This window comes from Protopterus annectens, chromosome 15.part0 (genome assembly GCF_019279795.1).
Source record: "Protopterus annectens isolate FY-2018-M chromosome 15.part0, PAN1.0, whole genome shotgun sequence".
NCBI classification, from domain to species: domain Eukaryota; kingdom Metazoa; phylum Chordata; order Ceratodontiformes; family Protopteridae; genus Protopterus; species Protopterus annectens.
Genome location: NC_056749.1, coordinates 283,902,472 through 283,921,528, shown reverse-complemented (window position 1 = coordinate 283,921,528; position 19,057 = coordinate 283,902,472). Strand labels below are relative to the sequence as shown.

The 19,057-nt window shown below is 40.5% G+C and overlaps 1 protein-coding gene across 1 annotated transcript in view; it reads left to right on the top strand.

The window, feature by feature from the left end:
* LONRF3 (LON peptidase N-terminal domain and ring finger 3) overlaps positions 1–19,057 on the top strand; it is a 203,408-nt gene that overhangs the window by 40,757 nt on the left and 143,594 nt on the right. Inside the window, exons 4-5 of the mRNA XM_044057065.1 lie at positions 7,439–7,652; positions 11,664–11,754. Coding sequence (XP_043913000.1) covers positions 7,439–7,652; positions 11,664–11,754 — 305 coding nt within the window. The remainder of the gene's footprint in view (positions 1–7,438; positions 7,653–11,663; positions 11,755–19,057) is intronic.

Here is a 19,057-nt window from a genome sequence, read left to right as displayed (position 1 = left end):
CTTTATACGTTAGGCACAGATCACCTCTCAGCAGGCAGTATGCCACTGAGTAGAGCTGGAGTTTCTTTAACCGGGCAGCATATGGCATCTGTTTGAGCCCTTTGATCCACTTGGTGAGGTACTTTTGGGATCTTTCCGGGTGTCTGGTAAGGTACATCCCAAAAGGGGCATTGTACTCAATTATGGGCCTGATGAGGGATGAGTGGCACGATGACCTCCCCTGATCTAGATGTGAATCCCTTCATGATTAGGTGGGCTATATAAAATGTCTTTCTAACCACTTTGGCCACGTGGTTGTCAAATGAGAGATTGCTATCAACTTGGGTCCCCAGGTCCCTAATTACTACTTCTGTACTTAAATTACGACATAGGTGGTAATCCATTGTGGGCACTTTGTTTTTGCCAAAGGGGATGACTCTACACTTTTTGATGTTTAGCTTGAGGCCATGCTCTGGCACCAGTTGTCTGTTTCTATGAGGCCCTTTTGGAGGATACTTGTATCGGCTGGAGAGTAGATTATGGCGCCCAGTTTGCAGTCATCTGCGAACTGTGTCAGCCATAGTCCTTCCGTGTTGGCCTGTACCTCCGAGAAATATATACCGAACAAGAGGGGTCCCAGGACTGAGCCTTGTGGGATGCCACTTGTAACTGGTTTGGAGTCTGACATGGCTCCAGCAATTCTAACCATGTGGGTTCTGTCCTTGAGCCAGTTTGCAACCCATCTAGTGACATAGGGGTTTATATTTAAGCTGGTGAGCTTATCTATAATGCCTGAGTGGGGTATTGTATCGAAGGCTTTTGCGAGGTCCAGGTAGGTTGTGTGGACCACCTTCCCCTCGTCAACGGCCTTGGTGACTGTTTCAAAGAAATCAACCAGGTTTAAGAGGCAGGATCTGCCCTTAACAAAGCCGAACTGGGTAGGATCCAGTGTCTGTAGGTCCCCAATATCTTTATTTATGAGGTCCATGATGATCCTTTCCATAGCTTTGCAGACCAAGCTAGTCAGGTTTATGGGGCAATAGTTTCCAGGATCCGTTGAGGCACCACCTTTGTGGAGAGGGACCACTGTTGCTGTACGCCACTCTTTGGGTAAATATCCTGTAGTAAGGCTGAGATTGAACAGTAGTTTTATGTTTGGGTTTAGCTCTTCTTGGAGTTCATGTAGGATGCAGCCCGGGACACCGTCTGGTCCCATTGATGCTGTGTTTTTTGCTTTGGAGAGGGCGGCTCTTACCTGAGCATCTGAGATGTCAGGGGGGCAGCACTCTACTGGGATAGATATTTGCCCTTTTGGTGGGGGGGGGGTTCGCTGAACCTGTCAGCTAGTATGTTGGCAATGTCTGTGATTTCGATGTATTTTTTGTCATTTTGGACTAATTCTGAGCATATCTGGGAATTCCCACCCATGTTCCTAACATAACTAAAGAAAGCCTTGTGATTATCCTTGGTGTCCTGTGCAATTTTTCTCTCTAAGCTGGCCTTAGACGATTTTATGAGTGCCCATAGTTTTTTTGCGAATACTGATCAGAGATGCCTTCGCTTTTTGGGATTTTGCTCTATCAGTTCAGTGTACCCCACTTTGGACTCATCACTGCCCCCCAGGTATTTACCCAAGTGATGGCGGTAGTGACAGTTCACCTGCAGTTGCAGGGATTTCGGGTCTTCCCCTACAATGGATGATTGGCTCTTCTCCACTCCCTCTAGGCTTCAGCTAATGCAGACCAGGGATTACCTTCTTCATATAGCCCTATCCCTGGGTATTACCGTGAATCACACCAAGTCCCAACTGACACCAGTTTAGGTGTTGAATTTCATAAGGACCCGACTAGACACTATACAAAACTTCTGCCTCCAGACAGTCTTCACTCTGCCGTTATGTACAGGACATTTTTCTAGCCCAAATACCCTTGGTGGGCTTAGTTCTTCAGGTGATGGGAGTCCATAGTGACCGCAATCACTCTTGTCCCAATGGCGCTCCTTCATATGAGGGTCCTGCAGTGGACCTTAGCAGTTCTGTAGTCCCTGATGGACCTGCCTGTCTCATGTTTGAAGGGACTCCCTTTGGTGGCTGCAATCCCAGGACTTTCTTCTGGGTCGGCTGTTTATTCTTCCCTCTCCCACAACCACTGTGACCACGGACACCTCCTTGCTGGGTTGGGGGGTATTGTATGGGAAGGACAGTCCAAGACGGGTGATCTTCTTCTCTGGGGACCAATCTGCACATCAGTGTCTTGGAGATGAGGGCGGTGCTTTTGGCGTTGCAAGATCTGCATGCGTCATTCTCCTGGGACTGTTGCCAAACTGACAGTTATGTTAGTAGTCTGGTACATCAGAAAGCAGGGGGGAACCAGGTCCTTCCCCCTTTGCTGCTAGGCCATGAGATTGTGGGAGTGGGTGATCTCCACCGGCTGTTTTCTGGTGGCAACGAACACTCCACTTGTCAAAGATGGCTTCAGAATCCAATATTAACCAGGTCATTAATTTGCCAGTCTGTTTTTTTCCAAAATAAAGATGAGTACAAACTTCCATCTCCTAGATGTGTACAGACAACTGTGCTTCTACTTGCATAGAACCCAAAGGTTGCGTAAATCAGAATTTTATCTTTTTCTAATCCTTTTTTGGGAAAGCCCGTCTCTAAGGTTACCATTGCTCATTGGATTTCAGAGTGCATTTCCTTGGCCTATCAAGCCAAAGGTTTGTCTCCACCAGGACATATTTGGGCACATTCTACCAGATCAGTCTCCACTTCTGCAACCTTTTGGTCCAAAGTTTCTGTTGATATCTGTTCTGATGCAACCTGGGCTTCATCACATTCTGATATTTCTCATTTTAAATTGGATCTTTCCAGGAGCAGGGCGTCTTTTGGCTTGGCAGTGCTCTGGAATAGTCTTCCCTGAGGACCTCCCAGGTTTTTGTTGGTAGCTTGGGACTCTGTCCCTCAGATCGAAGACCAAATTAAAACAATAACTTCAGATAAATAGTTATGTACTTAACATAATGTTCCATCTGAGTTGTTGCTTTTCATTTGTCTTCAGCTGTCCAGTCCAGTCTGCTATGCAGCCCAAAAAGCCAGGGGATGGAGGAAGGAAGAAACATGGACCCTCTTGTCCTAGCCAGCTTTTCAGTAGGTGCACCGTTTATATGGTTAGACCAGGTGTTTAGGCCTGTTGGCCTTTCAGGTTGGTGCTGTTTTCTGCAAGAAACTAAGGGGAGGAGGCCACTATGGATAGGGGAGGAGCTTGGACTTTGGATCCGATGCTGGGGTATACGGCCGAGTCGTATATGTGCTGGATCAGAGTCCCTCAGGTTGAAGACAAATGAAAAGCAGCAACTCAGATGGAATGTTATGGTAAGTACATAATTTATATTTATTATTTATTTTTTTCCATGTGGACGGACCTTCCCCCCCCCCCCTTGCATTACATTTATCTCTCTCATCTTTCTAACTCTACTAAGTTATTTTACAGTTAGTCCCAGTTCACTTGCAACTATTCATATCACTTGAGATATAATTCCATTTTCCTAAAACTTGCTTTTCTGTGAGGAACCTTCCACCTCTTTGGCACATGTTTTCTGTTCAAGAAATTTCCATTGTTTGGTTTGAGCCTCTTTCCTTATCTGACCTGAAATTATTATCTTGAAAAAACTCTCTTTAGTCTCCTTTTACTTTAGGCGAATCTTGACGTCTTGTCTGGAAAAACATCTTGCTTAGTTTTTCACAGGGAAAAGGGGTCCATTATGAGTAAACCATCTTTCGTGATTAAGGTTACTACAGAAGTTCATCTTAATCCATCAATTTTATCTGTCTTCTTGGAGTATGCCAACAATGGAGAATAGCAATTCTATTGTGTGGCTTTTCACAAGAGGCTTTTTTTTAATGCGGCAGGAAGTGAATCATTCAGAAAAGGGTGGGTTTTCTCTCATTTGCTACTTAATCATTCAGAAAGAATGGTCCATACTGTCTGATTTGCAAAGTCCAAGTTGCATAGTTTAACTGTACAAATGCAAGTAAATGGCTATGCTTTGTTGTACTGTGTGTGACGTCCCCATGCTGGGCCGTAATCAAAGAGCCCAAATCCTCACCACTGACACTGGAGAGGGACGTTCACTTAGAATACAAATGGGTACACTCAGTATTTCCAAATGCAGGCCTCTCTGTGTCAAGCACAATTTCCCTTAAGAGCACCCAGGGAGCATGTTCAGTCTGGGGGTTGGTTCCTCTCTGTATCTGTCCAGGCCCCCAATAAGATTCCCCACTAGCACAGCTTAGAGTTGAGTCCCTTAGCTGGGGTTCCAAGCCAAGTCCTCCCACACCCTCTGTGAAAGCAGTGCTTTGTATCCCTGCTTCATGCAGCTGATGCACACACCTGGGAAAGGTGGCACAGATTCACCTGCTGTGCTCCCTTCTTCCCAGACTATAAGGTAGTTATTACTGCCACCTTAGCCCCTGCCAGCTACTTTAAGGCTCTTACAAGGGGTACCCAATTATACCGTGTACAAGTTAATATTAATATAAATGGTAATGTTGACCAAACAGCAAGGCTTCAGGAGTGGCCAGAGCGGTCGCCAAACAAATGTATGCAAATGCTCTCAAAGCTTAAATATTTTCTAAAAAGGACCAGCCGCAATGAGAAGTTTAAATATATTTAATAATAAAAGAAAATGAAAATACTAATATCTGTTTACAGTAAACACCAGAGTTTGTCACATGGAATATGGAAAATAACACCGATGGAAAGTTTTACACTGTTATCGAAAAACAGTATTTAGCTAGTATCACTATTTATTCCTGACTGACTAAAATAATGACTGTTCCTACTTGCTGAATAGAGCAAGGCAATGGGTGAGTGGTCTTTGTCAGATCCAAGACTTGAGTACAGAATGCTCCTGAGACTTCAGTCTCCTCTAATGTAAACATTCTGTACATAATGACATTGCATGCTTCTGGTCATCTGATGTCTGGTTCCCATGCTATTACTAACACTAGAAGCTGCTAAGATGTGGCACCTATGTGCTACAATACACACAGAGCATTGCTCAGATGTGGTGTGGCTGCTGGAAGTCATAAAACCATTCCACTCTTCCTACAGGAGCTACAATCCATTCTCTAGCACATACATTGCATCTCTGGCTAAATTCACAACTGTGGGATAACATCTTTATGGTTTACCCCATAAAGGAATTTAATTTCAAGAATTTTATTTTTTTTCAAAATCTATTGATTAACATTTTCTCTTCCAGTATATGTTAAAATGTATACAGTTACAATAGTGCGTGTACATTTCTTTTCCTTCCAGCAGGGCACATTGATACCTTTTAACACAAGCAAACCTCACAAATCCATTTTCAGCACAGGCATCTGTACAAATCAGTTTGATATACACTTCTTCTTTCGGCTGCTGTTAGGGGTCACCATAGCGGATCATCTGTTTCCATTTCTTCCTGTCCCTCATCACACCCAGTGCAAATCTGAATATCTTTAACTCTGCCACGTCCAGCTCTGACTCCTGCCTTTTTATCACTGCCACGGTCTCTAAACCATATAACATAGCTGGTCTCACTACCCTCTTGTAGACCTTCCCTTTCACTCTTACTGGTACTTATCTGTCACAAGTCATTCCTGACATGCTCTTCTCCACCCACTCCATCCTGCCTGTACTCTCCTTCACCTCTCTTCCACACTCACCATTACTATGGACTATTGATCCCAAGTATTTAAATGATTGCACCTTTGCCACCTCTACACCTTGCATCCTTGCCATTTCTCTATCCTCCCTCTCATTCACACACATGTATATTCTGTCTTAGTCCTGCTGTCCTTCATTCCTCTTCTCTCTAGAGCATATCTCCACCTCTGCAGGGTTTCTTCCACCTGTTCCCTACTCTCAGTACAGATCACAATGTCATCTGCAAACATCTTGGTCCACGGGACTCCTGTCTGATCTCGTCTGTCAACCTGTCCATCACCATTGCAAATAAGAAAGGGCTCAGAGCTGATCCTTGATTTAATCCCACCTCCATCTTAAACGCATCCGTCACTCCCACTGCTGTCACACTACCCTCGTACATATCCTGTACCACTCTTACATACTTCTGACACTCCCAAATTCCTCATAAAATACCACAACTCCTCTCTAGGCACCCTGTCATATGCTTTGTCCACAAAAGACACAATGCAACTCCTTCTGACCTTCTCTGTACTTCTCCATCAACACTCTCAGAGCAAACATCGCATCTGTAGTGCTCTTTTCTGGCATGAAACCATACTGCTGATCACTAATAACCTCCCTTCTAGCTTCCACTACTTTTTCCCATAAATTCATGCTGTAACTGATCAGTTTAATCCCTCTAGTTAAAACAGCTCTGCACATCACCCTTATTCTTAAAAATTGGTACCAAAACGCTTTTTTTCTCCATTCCTCAGGCATTCTGTCACTTTCCAAGATTTTGTTAATCTAGTTAAAAACTCTACTGCCATTTCACCTAAACACCTCCATGCTTCCACAGGTATGTCATCTGGGCCAACAGTCTTTCCATTCTTCATCCTCTTCATAGCTATCCTTACTTCCTCTTTGCTAATCCACTGCACTTCATAATTCACTATCCACACACCATCCAACCTTCTCTCCCTCTCATTCTCAGCCCCTCTAAGTACTCTCTCCATCCACTCAACACACTCTCCTCACTTGTGAGTATGTTTCCCTTGTTATCCTTTATTACCCTAACCTGCTGCACATCTTTACTAGCTCGGTCCCAATGACATATAATTATGTACAAAATTTCCGTTGGCTGTGCTGGCATAAGTTATACATGCCTCCTGTCGTCAGTGTAACTTTAGTAGTTTCACGCAGAAGGATTATTTTGGAGGTGATTGTTTGCCAGGTTTTATTAAACGGAAGTCAGGTTTTGCCCTCTAGCATTGTGATGTCTGGAGTGCATTGTGTAGCCTACATCAGAAGTCTATTCTACTGCAGCTATAAGGACAAAATAGATAATGTGTGAATTTCTGTACAGAAGTGTCTTCTGTGACTACGCACAGAAGGCAGCTGCTATTAGAACTACCCTTTTCCATTTAAGCAGCTTTGCCTGCTTTGAAATGAATCATGCAGGATGTGACTGCAATAAAGTTCATAATGATGCAACATCTGTAGGAGAGCCATCTTTGTGGTGGCTATGCTGCAGTTTGAGGGTCTGATTTGTGCAGTGATTTTTTTTTTGCGCTGCAGTAGCTTGCAGTTTTATTTAGTAGCATAGTAGTAATAACATAACTGACGTGTTTTGGTAAAATATTAGAAATCTCTCGTATGAAATGTGATCATTTGGAGTGTTGAAAGTTTGTATATGTGTGTGTACATGAAACTGATGCTATATGAATATTGAAATTGCACAGATGAAATTGATGCTGTATGAATATTAAAATTGTATGCCTGTATTTTAGGTTAACACTGGAAAAAAAGACGGTGAAACAATGGAGGAAGAAACTTGTAAGAAGTCACTTGAGATAACACAAAGTGAGAGCTTTTTGGAAGGCGATGGCAAACCAAAGTCTTGTTTTCAGAGTCCTGTCTTGCCTCTTTCTGAAAGATGCAGTGCATTAAAACGCAAATGCAGTGATCAGAGTTCAGGGGTGCCATGCAAGATCCGTAAGCAAGGTAGAGAAATAATATCATAAAAATGTATCCCAGAGGAATTTTTTTCTGCACTCTGTTTAGAATGATACTTCACATATTAGGATTGCTATTGCACTCGTACTGCTCAGCCTCTTAGTGCAAGAAATCTGAACAAAGCTTGACAAAATGGGGGGGTTAAAAGCCCAAAAATAGGGAAATATAGCTCTTGTAAACTGAGAAAGTTGTAGAGTAACACTGTTTTAACATACATGTTCTAAAGGATATGAAGCCTAGCCTGAAACTCAAATGTATGTCATTATTTATTGACTTCACTCATCTGATCATCCAATGATTTTGTTAGAAAACCATACCTCTCAACCTGGAGACTTCAAAAATCTGGACAAGGGCCATGAAAATAGGTACAAATCTGTATGAAAATAGGTACAAATCTGTATGCTGATTAACGTCTAATTTACATACATAATTATGTAACCCCTCCCACTCAAATGGAATTGTGAGATACTAACTTTCGAACACAAACTGAAGAACAGACAACCAAACTATGGCACTAGAGTCCTCCTGCAGCCATACCAATGGTTCATTATCTGGCTATTTCACCCCATTTACCATAAAAACTAATGTGTGCCTAGTGCTTTATTTCTACAATGATTATTTGGATTTATTTTACATTTTGCAGCATATCAATGCACAAACACTAACGGACATCTGATGAAGCAATACTGTCTCACAATGAAAATAGACTTGGCATTAAAACTTCTCTGCCCTTGAAACTCATTCATTGAATCTGCATTGAAACCTGCACCACCTCCAAAGAAAATGCATCTAGCCAGTGGTGGATAAAGATTACCTTTTCTTTGATGCACCTTCCTGACTTTAAGTTATATTCCTTGTATAATACAGCACACTTGTTAGACAGAGCACATTTTAAATTTGTTTAAATGAACATTTTTCCAGTAGGCAGTACTGTAGGCAATGAAAGAAAATGCATGAACCAATAATTGCAAAACTGCCCAAGTCAGAACATTTCCATCATAACAGTCTACTTCCACACCCAAACTAGACAGTAGTGTAAGCCATAGGCATCTTGCACAGCTTCTCGCACTTTTCAATTTCAGGTTTTTTTTTTGGGGGGGGGGCAAAAGATCAAAGACCAGGGACACGTTTTAAACATTGCTTGTATAGTTCTGGAAAGTTGCTAGAATAAAATGTGTTACCACGCATATTACTGGCAAGTCTTGAACCCAGAACACTATAGACTACAGTCAGTGCAACATACCACTATGCTAAATCAGCAGGTTAAACAATAGGAAGAGTGAAACTTAATGGCCATCATTTAGTGAATTCAGTTCTCATGTCTCACCATAGCTCTCAACCTCGGCACAAAAAACCTGGACAAACAACAAAGCCAATAATGGAGGAATACAAATTCTGTTGTCACCATAGCTCTCAACTCTTGGCACAAAAAATATCTGAGCAAAGCCCAAAAATTGTGGTGGCTAGGGACTTGGGTTTGAGCCTAAATACCTCTAGCCACCAGGTGCATTACATTTGGGGCATTTTCTCTCTGTCTCTGTCTCTGTCTCTGTCTCTGTCTCTGTCTCTGTCTCTGTCTCTGTCTCTGTCTCTGTCTCTGTCTCTGTCTCTCTCTCTCTCACACATACATACACACACACTCACCAGAAGTTCTCAGACAAAATATGTTTCAGTGTGGACATTAAACAAAAATTGTGTTCTAGAGCCTGTAGAACACAACAACTAATCACAGTTCCTAATGTCTGCATGAATAGTTTATATTTGCCAGCCAAGCTGTTCTGCAAGGAACTTCTGGAATTTCGCTGTGCTATATGAATTGTTTTGTTTTATCCCACAGAGAACAGAACTGACCAAATCAATGTTATCTTGAAGAATAATGATATCCTGCAGTCTGCTGGATATGACTTTGTGTCAGATTTGTTAAGCGATATTGAAAGGCATTATTACTTACTGGCTATAGCCACAGTGCTTAGTCCAGTGTGTTTTTCCACTTTGGCTAAGGGGTATAGTAAGGACTTCAGGTTAGATGAGCTGGAGAATACGGTTAAATATTATATCAGTGCATATGAAGATGTTACAACTGAACTATACTCAGATTATTCATAGCACTGAGTCCTTTCTTTTTTGCATTTTTCTGTTTTATAGATGGTTTGAAATTACTTTAGCAGTGCAGGAATTAACTAATAAATATGCAAATGCGTGTGATCATGTCATTAATGTACTGTACATTATTATTTAAACATTTGTGTACACACACCCCTCCATTCCCAGACAGTGGTATTTATTTCAGTAAATACTTGTTGTTTTCAATACTACAGCAGTAGTTATTGGGCTAAAAATGTACATCAGTTACAGAACATTAAATGTCACTACATAAATTATCTACATAATAATGACATATTTTGTCAAGTATACTAACATACATTCAAACATTTGCCTATCCCAGCCTTGCTTTTAACATAACATCTCCAACTTTGCCAGTTAAAAAATCCTTTTATTTCTAGGTCTACTTTTTCCTTCCATTCTCCTATTGCTGGAGTATGGTTAACATCCACTTGCAGGAAATACACATTTGTACTATCAACAGTAAATACACAGATACAGAAACAGAGTAAGCAAGCTTAAATGCAGAACACTAAATCTCACAAAGTTAGATCTGTACTTTTCAGACGCACTGTACTGTTCTTACTTCCCAGCAGCAAAAAACGAAAATAAAATGGCAAAGTCCCAGCAATGAAAGCAGCAGCAAAGCCAGCATTATCTCTCTTGGCAAAGTCCCAGCAACGTTACCTACTTTCCACCAGCGAAAACTGCAGAGCCAGCATTCTCTCGGCAGCAAAACAAGTCCCTCTGTTTCACAGAAGCAAAGCCAACAACAAGTCCCTCTCTCGACAGAGTCCCTCTGTTACAGCAAAACCAACTTTTCAAAAAACAAAGTCCCTCCATTTCTGAAACGGCTTTTCAAATTTTCGGCAGCACTTCTCGCTAGCCCGAAATGATGACGTGAGCTCCTTGAGCTTAATTCCGACTGGCTGGTAGTGCTGACGGCTCTCATCACGCATGTGATGACGTCAGCTCTGGCGAAAATTAAAAAAAAATAAAAACGAACTTAAAGAAATCAGAAATTAATCGAGAATCGCAGCACCCCTTCATTTGGACCCCAAAACTCTGTAAAAACAGAGTAATTCGGGACGGTTGGGAGGTATGTAGAAAAGGACCAAAAATGAGCCAAAAATCTGGACCGTTTAGTAGTAGTATGATTGCATTCTATGTAACTGTTAACTTTTTATGTAGGACAGTCTGCTGCCATTGTGCACAGTTGTGCATGTACTTGCAAATCTGAAGGCAAGCATATTGGGTAATGGATACTAAAAATCCCTTACAGAAACCATTTTCATTGATGTATATTTTATGTTGATTTTGTTTATTGACTGTGCCTAAAATGTGTTTTTATGCGAGGATCTGTACAGGAAATGTAGGTTTACTTTTTTATATTTTATTTTACCAGTAAGCGAGCTAGACTGCTAGTTTTTTTTTTTTTTTCGGTTATGACCCAACTGTTATAAGTATAACAATGCCAATAATAAGACTGTAGTGATATGCCAGCTTGCAGTAAGTAACAAGTATTGCTTTTAATAGTGTTGATGCATATTCTGAAGTGAGTGTAATTGAGATGAAGTTTAGTAGTTGAGAAATTATTTTGTGAACTGGTGTTGAAAGGAGTGGGGCTAGGTGGAGATCTTTTCTGCTGCTGCTGTTTTTAATTGAGAGTAGCTTTCTGCTGTTTTTGATTTAGAGTAGCTTTCTCCCCTTAAGCACTGAAAATTTAACAGGTGTTTCAATGATGTAAGAATTCATCACCAGTATTGTATTGTGTTAGCACAGAGTGTAATAAATTTGAGCTTGGTAGGTGTTTTAGTGGGTGTAATGGTAGTTTTTGTGTAGTGCTGCTCAAAATGTCACCGCTAATGTTTTCTTTCTCCTTTTTCTTTTCTTCAGTAATAACCCCCAGCGCAAGTCTTGCTTTAGAATACCGTGTTCCAGTGGAACTTGTAGATGCATCTGATCTAGAATGCTCCTTGTGTATGAGGTACTCTGTATTCTGTTATATGTCTCATGTTTGAAAAAAATATTGAAAATTAGTTCTTTACTTCTAGTAAAACTCATAGAAACTGTACAGTTTGAGTAAGTTTGCATATGCTTAGGTTACAATGTGTTATTCTTTCGCTAAAAAAAAGTAGGAATACTGGTCTTTTCTATTTTGTGTGCATTTGAGAGGATATGTTTTGTAGCGAGGGGGAAACTGCATGTCTGTCCAGGTAGTCTGTAGTGCATGCATACATACATACATAGAGCAACATCAGAATTCAAATGAAGTAAAGAAAAGCACAAGTCTTTCATTGTCAGGAAATGCAGGGAGAAAGGGTGAAATAAACCTGGTTGAAAATGGCATATGCACCTGTAAAGGCTTCTTAATGTACAGTACCACAGTAGCTGAGTTAAAGAACATGGCACAGACTGCTTTTTGGCAACAGAAACAGGATTCACTGAACAGCAGCCTTGCTGCTTAATTTATTGTGTAGAAAATGGAAAATAAAGGAGACTGGTAAGCAGTGGTGGTGCAAATATTCTGCAGTAAAGAGACATGATGTATGAGAGTTGGAGAACACCAAAGGGGGGTTGTGTGTGTGTGTGTGTGTGTGTGTGTGTGTGTGTGTGTGTGTGTGTGTGTGTGTGTGTGTGTGTGTGTGTGTGTGGAGCTTAAGGGTGACTTAAGGCTAATTTTGAAACACCTTTTTATGTAGGCATGGTAGTGCAGTGGCATAGAACGATATAGCTCTGACTTGAGCAGGTGACAAAAGTTTGATTAGTGAATTGGGCATCTGAGACATTGATGGGGAAAACAGCATGGCTGTCCTGGGAGTGGAGCAGGGAGGACCACATGATTAAAGTACACAGAGTGATCAGATTTCCCAGGCAGAGGCAGGGAAAATAATCCTGAAGTACTCCCTCATGGTTGGTAGGGGCAGCTTGCTACTGATAGCTCCTTGTGAAGTGAGGAGCAGATTGGTGTTGTCCTCCTGTTGCATGTCCCACCCTCAGGGTATTACTTGGGCATGCACGGAGAGCAGGGAGAAAGGTAGGAAAACACTCCAGGCAGCATAATTGAGTACTTGGGATGCATTGATCCATTGACTGCCATGACTCTTACTGGAGTAAGTCTGAGGAAGACAAAGAAGGGGTAGGTAGACAAATGATCATTTAAGAGGCACAGGCGAAAAGTACATAAATAAGTCAGGGTATTGGAGAAAAATGGAAGTCAATACCCAATGCCTGGAAAACCTCAAAAGTGGTCATCTCAGCAGAAAACCATAATTAGTTCATACTTTTACGAAGCCTAGCCAAGAAAGCACTAGATTTCAGAAGGCAAACTCCCTATTATTTATCCAAATCCCTATACACTACAACAAAAAGAAAAAGGAGACTAACAATGTAATAGGCTTTACCCTACCTCAAATCCCCTGCAAAAAGACTACATCAGAGTACCCAGAGGATACATTATACACTAAAACTTTCCTACTAACCGTGGGCATTCCTTTTAATTCCAGTGAGACCATCAATGACTCTAGAGCCAGTCTCCATAAAAAAACATAATCATGTAATTTGAAAACATTCCATCAGATGCCCCTTTGGTTTATACCCTTCTGAATAATAATGTTCTGCAGTCTTTGAAAACTCTCTTCAAATTATATAATAAGAATATCCTGCCCTCTCAGTGGAAAGTAGGGCTAAGCCACTGGCCAAAACTTCTAGCACCTCATACAGAACAACTTCAGACTTGTCCCTCTGTTCCTCACTCTAGGGAAATCATCATAATCATAAACGCTTTTTTTTTTTTCTGTTTTTTTTTTTTTTTTTCTAAAACGGGGTTTGTATCTTATGTCAACCATCTCTGACTGTCTCGATTCAGTGCTGTTGTCTTACCTTATTGACAGTTGTGCCTAACTGTTGCAGGTGTTCTTTCATGCACTTCATCCGTCTCTTGACTGGATGGCCTCATTTCTGCTCGCCTTTCTGTCCTCACCCACCAGATCTCCTTTACCAGATTGTCTTCTGCTTTTCTGCACATGTGACCATACTGCTGTTGACTGTTTTTCACCATCTGTGCAATTGAGGCTACTTTGACGTCTCCTCTGAGGTCCTCCGTTCTTCGTGTCCCACAGTGTGCTGCTACGACCACACATCTGAGGCAGTTAATTTCCATCACTTTAAGCTTCCCCAGCTGCTTGCAATCACTGTCCAGGTTTCTGTGCTGTACAGAAACACTTTTTTTTACAAAGGTTTGTACACCTTACACTTCAGTTTTTTTGGCATTCTTCTGTCTCACACCACCCTAAACACTCTGCCAGTTTGATGCATCACCTCTGATTCTAGCTTTGATCTCCTCATTTAGACTCTACTTCTCAACCATCCCTCCCAGATACTTAAAGCTGTTAATTTGTTCCACTATTTTCCCTTCTTTTTCAATTTTCAGTTTATTTCTGATTTCCCCCTATTTGCTACCATGACAGCTGTTTTGTTTGTACTCTGGTTCACCCATGTGCCTTCAGTTTTACATTCCAGTTCCATATCATTTGATGAAGTTCCTGTTTAGAATCTGCGTGTGTCACATAATGTACATACAGCAGCTTTACTGATATGGCCCATACAGTCTGTTTGCTAATGTCATCCATCACATCACTGCCCTGTTCTGCAGGATGTCATTCAATTAGGATATTGAGGGCAGTCATAGAATTCTCTGCAGGTGGGAGCACAATAACTGCCCTCTGTATCCTAATGGATGATATTCTGTAGAACAGCGACAAAGTACTTCTAATTGTATCTATCTTTATTGCTGTAGCTAAAGCGTTCAGCACAGTAGATTATCCACCCCTTATAAGCTCACTCCTTGCAGCTGTTATAAGTCTACAAGCAGCAATTTGATTCAAAGAGCTGTTTCATTAGGTCACTGTTGCATTAGTATAAAGCTGTATAGGAGATGTAACCTAACAAGAATATTGCATATTTGTCCAGTATACTAAACTTTTGGGCACTTTTCTCTTGCACTGCATGTCTACTGAGGCATGGGAATGTGCTAGCATAAATAGCATGTATGGGTGCTAAAATTCAGAATTAATTGTGTCTGCGTTCAGCTATCGAAAACATAAACCCTCAAATGTCTAAATATACGGAACATTACCGAACATGTGTAGCTTTGAAAATAAATTCATCGAATGCCCATAGTTTGGCAACAAACAGGAAATAACATGATGCGTGAAGGAAACCTTTTAAATTTGACCTATTCCCACTGTAGTGCGATCTCGTAGTTGGTATATATAGTTGGGAGGGGTATGGGGGGCACATCCCCACATTGGGATGTCTGTGTGGGATGTGTGTGTGGGGCAAAGCCTCCCACCTTGTTTGGTTGCATTTGCGATGTTGGACAACTATAGCCATTCAATGAATTTATTTTCATAGTTACTCAGATTTGGAAATGTTCTGTATAGATGTTTTCAGTATGATATTTAGCTGTTCAAGGATTTATGTGTTTGATAGCCAAACATAGACCCCAGTTCAACATCCGTTCTGCACTGCATCTTTAGTGCTGGCAGTGTGCTTGTATCTCAGTTTTTTGGGCAGGTTAGTACCCCTTTGGGTACAGTCTTTTTTTACTTTTTATATAAAAAAAGTATAGTTAGTTGTATTTCTTGTGTGTGTCAGTTTAGAAAATGAATACTGTGAGCACCCTGAAGTTTAGTTAGCTTAAACCATCAGATAGTGGACAGAGTCCAACTGTTCAGGTTAAAGGATCTAGAAAAAAATATGAAAAAATAGCCTTTTGAGCTATGCAAACTAAGCTAAAACACCAAGTAGTAGTAAGAAATAGTAAAATCTTGTTTCAATCAAAATTTCTTCACTTTTACGAATAAAAACAGCTTTACGTTCTTCATACCAAAATAACCAAACTTCTTGTGATTTTAAAAATGGCTTCACTTCTTAGTAGCAAAACAACAAATCTTTATTGGGTGAAACTTATAAAAATCTGCAGACAAGTGCTGTGTTTATACAAGTGTACTACAGTTGATTGAAAACTCACTTGACATTAAATTATGAAAACTCACTTGACATTAAATTACGAAGACAACTTCACTGAAAGCTCATTTCTTTGAAATTTATTTCATTGAAAGTTATAAATGGCCTTTCCCCACTGTAGTGCGACCCTGGAGTTGGTATATAAAGTAAGGGGGGATGTGGGGCGTAGCCCCCCACATATTATAAAATATTTTAAACTATACACAGTGATACAAGTGCAATAAATTTCTGTTTCCAAAAGAGAATATATAACCAAGATATGTGGGGGGCTTTGCCCCCCACACCCCTCCTTACTTTATATACCAACTCCAGGGTCACACTACAGTGGGGGAAAGGCCATTTATAACTTTCAACGAAATGAGTTTTGTCAGGTGAGTTTTCAGTGAAGTATGAGTTTTGTCAGGTGAGTTTTCAGTGAAGTGAGCTTTCAGTGAATTGGTCCTAGTAATTTTATTTTCAGTCAAATGATTTTTCAATCAACCGTAGTAGACCCGTTTATACAGATTTCAAAAATGAAGATAAAAAATTATTGTATTTAATTTGAAATGTAAACCTATACAATTTGTTAAAACTTTAATATCTCTTAAGAATAAATATTAGAATATTCCACTGGTTCTTTTGCTTCCAGCTTCTGTGTGATTGGAGCGTTTGCAACCAGGAAATTCAGTAGTAACACTTGCTATAAGACTTATAAATGCATCTGATATAGTAATTGGGGACTGTGTGTTTTAATGTGCACCTTGGGTGGTAACCATCTAATCAACTATGTTTGCTAACTTGTCTAAAACGCATACTACATTGTCCATTGTCTGTGTCATTGTATAGAGGGGGGGGGGAGGGAGGGGAGAAGCTACATCTGTGTCCTCTGATTCCATCTGGACATGCTGTCACAAGGGATGTAGAACCCCACCACTACTACCACCATTTTAATGTTGACAGTGCAATTTGTACTGAGCTTACTAATCTCAAACAATGAAACTGCAGGGTGCTTCTCAACATTGGCGTTGAGAGTTGCACGTTTGGGGTCAAGATGGTTTTGATGGTCTCTGGGTCAGGCATTTCATCCATCAGTTCAGCCTTCAAACTACTGACTTCAGGGCCTTCGGTGTAGACTTTAATGTTGGTTAGAGCTTTGATTGTAGAAACTGACTTGCCTTAGTACTTTGTCTCGACAGGAATTGCTGTAAATGTCAGCCCTGCTGTTTCAGACTTCCTACATAGGCCACTCTAGATTAAATTTTTGATTGCTGTGTCGTCTGTGGGATTACGTGTTAGTGAGCCAGCATGGTCAGCCATCCAGACCTCCTCACTACCACCAAGGTCATGTACCTGTGACTGAGGAGGTCTGTTCCACTTATTTTCTCTACCAGCCACACAGCTTCTCTCTCTGTTTGGGAGGATTCCCATTTGATAACACTAAGGAAGCACTTAGACTTTTCTTTGAAAGCTCTGTCTCACCCCAGATATGGATGAGGATGAAAAGGCATCCCCAACACCTTCACAAGCTCTCTCCAAGTTTGTGGAGATCCTTGAATAATTTGGGTTAAGGTGAAATGAAGCCTCTGACCCCCCCCCCCCGGAACGGAGCTTATATTTGAGGCTTTCCAGTCCCCCAAGTTATATCCCTAGGTGTACCCACCCCCATGTCTGACAGAATAGTTCAGCTGGTGGTAGATTCAGCAAAGAACACTAATGTGATGCTTGCTATTGCAAAGAGGCTGAACAAGATCCTCCGATCTCCCAAAGACTGGAATACAATTGCTTGTACTCTGAAGGTTGAGTCCACAGTGGCTTTGCTTGTGATCAACAAGGCTCCCTTACCACAGAGTACAGTGGTCCATACACCAGGGAGTCGCATGAGATTGACTGCATGGAGAGGCAAGTTTATTCATCATCCGCCTACTCCCTTCGGGAAGTAAAACTACATAGCACACATCCTGAGTTTCCAAAGAGACTTGCCATGAGAAGCTTCCAAACTCTGGAAGTATTGACAGATGTGGAGGTGAAAAAAGAAACTTGCATTCCATATGTCTGCTTTGATTTTCATCCGTAACCTGACCTTGAATCATCTGTTTCATTAAAAGTAAGATGCAAGTCAGGGTGACCAGTGCTGGCATAGCTCTCAGGTGCCATGCTTGGCTTTGTCTAACTTTATTTAAAAAAATGTCAAGCCCAGTTTCATTAATGCCCTTTACAGTGGAACTCTGCTTTCAGACTAGTGGTAGAAGTGGACTTGGAGAGGCAATAAAGGCAATAACGAGGGCAAGACAACCTGTTTGGGTTAAGCTAGGTAAAATTACAAAGTAAGCAGATCAGGCAGTGGGAAAAGTTCTGGTAAGTGGACCACAAATACTGCCTATATATAAAAAAAAAAAAAAAAAACAGATTTGCATTTTTTTGTGCAAGCTTTAATTTGCTTCTGGATAAGTCAGGAAAAATGTAAAGCACCACCACTGCCATATAAATAGCCTAGTGGGCTTCCCCTTTAACAATGGTTGGTGTATTTGCAATTTCATCTGTTTGATAGAATTCTGTAGCTTAAAGTGAAACAATGTGTGTCTGTTATAAATTCATAATGTTCCTCTGTGTGTGTGTGTGTGTGTGTGTGTGTGTGTGTGTGTTTATAAATTCATAATATAAAATCAACTAACTGATAAGGACGGAGTGAAACAGGAAAAAATATACAAATAAAACGTAATGTATTCACTGGTGTCTAGACAGATGAGCGCTTTCGCTAAAAAGCATCATCAGATCTTTAAAACATTCACCGTAAAACAAAGTGATTTGTATACAATTTCAAAATATATGTTACCCAATCAAAGCTTGCAGTCAATTAATTCATTTAAAGTGACATTACAAATAATACTATATATTAAAAACAAGCTGTTGCATCGGACAATACTTATTGTAAAAAATGTTGTACTAAAATATATATAAGATGCTTTCATGTATAAAAACAAAATACAAGGGTGCATCACATATTTGTGCAAACATTAAATGAGGTGTGTATATACATAGGCACAATATTAATAAAAACTATTATATAAAAAACCTGAGTACTGATGTATAGCACATTTCCTATCCATATATGTGTGCATATATACAGGCACTGAATAAACTGCATGTAAGTGAGAAACTGATATTAAACTAGTCATGCTGTTATAGAAAGTATATATATATATATATATATATATATATATATATTCATGCTGTTATAGAAAGTGTATATATATATATATATATATATATATATATATATA